The sequence below is a fragment of the Limulus polyphemus genome, unplaced genomic scaffold, assembly GCF_000517525.1.
Source record: "Limulus polyphemus unplaced genomic scaffold, Limulus_polyphemus-2.1.2 Scaffold1149, whole genome shotgun sequence".
NCBI lineage: Eukaryota > Metazoa > Arthropoda > Merostomata > Xiphosura > Limulidae > Limulus > Limulus polyphemus.
In genome coordinates this window covers 62777-68112 of record NW_013666759.1, presented here as the reverse complement: position 1 = coordinate 68112, position 5336 = coordinate 62777, and the positions used below count along the sequence as shown (strand labels likewise).

At 29.1% G+C, this 5336-nt stretch overlaps 1 protein-coding gene across 2 annotated transcripts in view; it reads left to right on the top strand.

Annotated features, from left to right (window-relative positions):
- Nucleotides 1-5336, top strand: part of LOC106462355 (akirin-2-like) — a 31358-nt gene that overhangs the window by 10147 nt on the left and 15875 nt on the right. The window contains exon 2 of one of the 2 annotated variants that reach the window (XM_013922273.2): nucleotides 1889-2086. In XM_013922273.2, the coding sequence (XP_013777727.1) occupies nucleotides 1889-2086 (198 nt within the window). Of the gene's footprint in view, nucleotides 1-1813; nucleotides 2087-5336 lie in introns of both variants that reach the window. The other variant, XM_013922272.2, reaches the window with a different exon arrangement.

Genomic DNA, 5336 nt, shown 5'->3' with positions numbered 1-5336 from the left:
TTAATTACTGAAAATAACAGATAAAATATAAAAATTTTTCTTAAGAAACATTTGATAACTATCTGGACATCTTAAAATGAAAATTACTTTGCATGATAGATAGGCAACATGCAAAAAAAAGAAAAAAAGACATGAGAAAAATATTGCTTTAGAAACCTTAGGACTTAATAAAAATCAGATATTTTGCATATGAAAGCATTGTAATATTTACTGATAATCTGCCAAATGTAGTTAACATTTGCTTACTAATTTAAAACTTATAGCATGAAACTATAAAACACGCAAAATGGTTATGAGGTCGGTCCCAGGGACCGAGCTCGTGCTGAAATAGTTAACAAAGTTAAAAAAAAAAATTTTTTTATGGTAGATTTTCAGTAGAAAATCTTGCCTTACTGATTTTTTGACATTCTTTGGAAGGGTTAGATGAGGATATGGGTGTGGATTTAGTGTATCTGAATTTTTGGAAAGCATTTCATAAGGTACCACATAAAAATCTTGTTAAAAACATTACTTATAGGTGTGAAGGATAACTTGTTTCATTGGACATAAAAATGGCTGGATGGAAGAAATTGGAGTTGTTATCAATGGAGTTCAACCAAATTGGATTAATGTTGCAAGTGGGATAAAGCAGTGCTCAGTGTTAGGACATTTGATATTTTTGATTTACATCAATGGCATAGATAAAGGAATGGTCAAAAAATTAATTTTGCTGGCTGTCAGGATGCTGCTGCTTTTTTATGAGGATTAGGATTATTTGGTTATTTTGGCAAATAGTGGCACATGGCTTTTATTTATAATAAATGCAAGTGGAATATCATAATTTGAATTATAATTACAATTTTGTTGGGAATAACCTTAACAGTATTGTGAAGAAAAAAGTCTTGATGTTCCAGTGGATCAATCCAAGCAATGTGGCATTGCTAGTAGTGGAGCAAATAGGATCTTAGGGTGTATCTTTAAAAATATTGAATAAAGATTTACTAAGGATATAATTTCATTATATATGTCCTGGTTAGGCTACATTTAGAGTATTGTATTCAGTTTTGGACTCCCTACCTTATAAAGGACACTGAATTGTTGGAAAGAGTTCAGAGGAAGGCTGCTAAGATGGTATTTGTAATCTCAAAGTTGTCATCTATGTAATTGTTTTCTCTTGAAAAAAGAGAAGAGTTAGAGGGGGATCTGATTGGGATGTTTAAGGTTATTAAGGGAAATTTTAATTTTTAGTTTTTTAACTGGCCTATGGAAAGAGTTGTTTTCAGATGTGGTAGATGTAGTTAATTTAAGGGGGTTTAAGAGAAGGTTTGATAAATATTTCAATCATAAGGGCTGATTTGAGTGTTTTATTTTAAAGTTTAGAGTTTAGATGTATTACAGGTCCTTTGTTGTCCCTAAATGTTATATTAAATACCAATTGTCATATGCTGTAAATATGCTTGAAAATTATATGAAATTTAGATATAATTGATGAATTTAAATTTCTGTCATCTGAGATAATCATTACACTGTGTATATATTCAAGTAATGACTTTCAAAAACAGTTCAGTATAAATTTTAATTACACAAGTAAAAACTGAATTACTTGGAATTACTATTTAGGACTAAAACTATAAAGATAAAAATATTGAGAAATGTTAAAAAAATACATGTATATTTTTTACTTTTTTATTTCAATGAAATTAATGAACCTTTCTAATTATATGAAACCAACAGTACGTGAATGCAAATATATGGTATACTGCATTGAAAAAATGTCTAAATATGGTAAGATATCTTGTGGTGAAATTATTATTTAATTTATTTAAAAAAATAGGTCAGGTTGCAGCAAATATTTGTGAAGAAAAGAGACATTTACAAGATCGTAAACAGCTTTATATTTCCATGATAGAAGTTAGCTCATCAGATTCCACACGAGTTCCTATGGGCATAAGTTCATCTTTTGGTCAAGGTCTTCATTCTGTTACTCGTAAGAATCAACCTCTTTTCACCTTCCGTCAAGTTGGGTTCATTTGTGAGCGCATGATGAAAGAGCGAGAAAGAAAGATCAAGGAGGAGTATGATCAGGTCTTGAATACAAAATTAGCAGGTATGCTTGTAATCAAAGTAATAAGTTTGAAATATATATACATTCTAATAAATAAATAAAAAATGTTAAAACAAACTATATGTTTGTTTCAAGCTCTGGTTAACAAACCTGTTACAAAATATGTTTTATTTCTGATAATATCTAATAGTTAGGTTTATACTACTGTGATTTTTTGAGTTGCAATGGTGGTAGATATGGGAGGATTTTTTTATGATGTTTGATGAATCTGGTTTCCAATTTTCTTCCAGTTTCTCTAATGAAGAATTCTGGACAGTTATTGCATGTTATTTTATAAACAACATTGCTATTGTTTGATTCTATGATATTTTTAATTTTTAGTAATCTTAATTTGATTTGAAAAAATTTATTATTTCACGAAAAAAAAAAAATTATACATTGTGTTACTATATGTGTGATGTTTGTAACACCATGCCTCTTACTTTTCTAAATTTGCGGTCAGGTGGAAGTTGTGACAGGCACTGGAATATATGGAATCCTCAACATTCTTATTAGGGGATAAACACCTGCAAGGCAGTATTCATTATCCATTTAGTCATGCCAGCTTTTTAACGATGGGATAAATTACGCATGTAAATGTAATCATTGATTTGTTAAATAAACAATAACATATCATTAAACTGATGCTTGCAAATTCTAATGTTGTATCAATAATTTTATTAAAGGTAACAAAACAAAAACATAAATTTGCTTCTGGATTGTACTATATAATGTGTAGAATAGTATAATGAAAACATACTCCATTACTGATCACTTATAAATATGATGTGTTTGTAATATTCTTCATGAGACCTAGTCTAGGGATAAACTTGTTTTTGTTGTAACTCCAGTGACCTTGGTAAAAAGGCCCCAACCCTAAAAGTTTTAAACCTCTTCTTTAAAAAATGTTCAGAGAATGTAAGTGGATGTTTATATGTTTATGTATCAGTCACACTTTCACCCCTATTATTTCCAAGAAATGTCTCATGATATACCCATCCACAACACGTATCTTTGATGAGAACTAACATGAATTCATACGAATTAAAAAAGTCCACATCATAATGACCATAATAAACTTGTATTAAAATTTATTTGGATTTTTATTCTATTATTATTATTCTTTCTTCCAACTTGTTATAATAATGCTATATTTTTATGACTTATTTTTGTTTGTGACCAAGCTCGTAAAGGATATCTTCCACTGACACTGATTTCAAACTGCAAACTGGAGGAAACTCAACTAATCAACAGCATCCACCACCAATTTCTGAGCCACACTTAATGGGATTTACCATCAAATTAATATCCTCACATGGCTGAAACAGCAAACATTTTTCGTGGTGCAACGAATCAAACTCGAGATCCTCTGACTCATGAAAGCAATGCCTTATTCACAGTGCTACCAGGTCCAATATCTCAATCAAAATAAGCATAAATCTATTAAAAATAAAAGTGTACATTGAGAAAACAGATCTATAATAACTGAATTAGGCAGTATATATAATTATATCATAATATAAAAAGAAATTTATTACTTGTTGAATACAAAGTAAGTTGTTGTTTTTTTCAACAAAATATAGAGCTATTTTCACAATATTCTGTAATATTTTGTATAAGTTTGGCAAAATAATTAGTCTTAAACAAATTCACATCTTTAAAAATCCAAAATATAATCATTAAAACTTCTTCACTAAAGTTTATTTTCACATGTAAATAAGAAATGGTGGTGTATGTAATGTTGTTACAAAGAAAATAGTCCCATTCTTTAACAACAGTTGTATCAATGTCTGTAAACTGTACAGAAAAACAGTTTGTTCAAACCAGTTCTTCATGTTAAGCTTAGAAAGTTTGGGATATTTTTTCTTCTCCCTAATGCCTTCAGTTCCTTTTTAAAAAGTTTGAAGGGTAGACTTTCCTGAAATAATGTCAACAGGATGAATCCTGTTTTGCAGTATTTCACCAATAGCGTCATGTTAGTGTAGTTTTGCCTCGAGTGATTTCAGAGTAATCAATTTCTGTACTTTCCACTTCAAAAAAGGATGAACAAATCTCTTCAAGCAAAAAGTACCTTTGTATTTGACTGTGTTTTCTTGCATAAGTTTTATTTTTTCAATAATAAGAACACTGGTCGTCCTATTTCTGAATGACAACTCAACAATATTACTAGCACTTATGGTGGAACCTGAAAACAATACAGAAATCCACTGGTAAGAAAATGGGCATTCATCAACTGCTGCACCTGATGAATCATTGTCGGCTTTATATTTTTGTTTTATGTGTTTTACTAGTCAGTGCAATTTACCTTGAATTCATTAACTAGTGCAAGCCCCTTTCTTTTATTCTAACAGCCTAAAAAGTTTTGCACTATGATGCTTTTATCGATAAACTATGAGTTTCAGTAACTGGAATTCTATGATTATTCATAGCAAACACTCCCAAATCTATATTCTCTGTTCTGGCATAGACAATTTATTAAGTGTCTAGTTCTTTCACAGATGATATTTCTGCTAAGACTTTAATTAGTTAATTGTCTTAAAATTTTAATACAGATAAAAAATAAAATCAGGTAATCACCCATACACACAGTTGAAAACTTGATATTGTACTTACAAATTCATTAATATTTTACGTATCTGATTTTATAATACTGCTTCAGCCAGTGTATGTGTATAGTATTGCTGTGTGTGTATATAAATATTTTGAAGGCATTCTTATCAAAACATTAGTTTATATATGTTATTCTCTATTAGTCTGAAACTTCTGTTTGATTCACTAATAGACACATTTCTTAAATCATAACTTACAAGTTACTGAAGGTATATTTTCATTTCCTTCTGGTTAAAAATGCTTTGGTATAGAATATAAAATTATTAAAACTTCTTTAAACAATACAAGTAATTTCAGTTGTTATGATGAAGTTATCTCATTAGGCAACAACATACAATTATTTAAGTTAGTTTTTTTACTGGAGATACAAAATTTAACCCGATACTTGCCGGGGCCATTTTGTCTTATTGTGAGGGAAAAATCATTTGTGAATTGAAAAAATGATAGAGAACTCATCTTTTATTATATTTCAGATTTTATTTTTGTAAATAGTAGCATAACATTCAATTATTTGTATAAAATTGTGTTATTTAATGAAGTTTAAAGAGGAATTTAATGAAAAAATTTTTAAAATACATTTAGACTGTAAATAAGTGCCCTCTAAGAAGAAATGTGTTTTTCAAAAATTTTTTTTAAGATATTT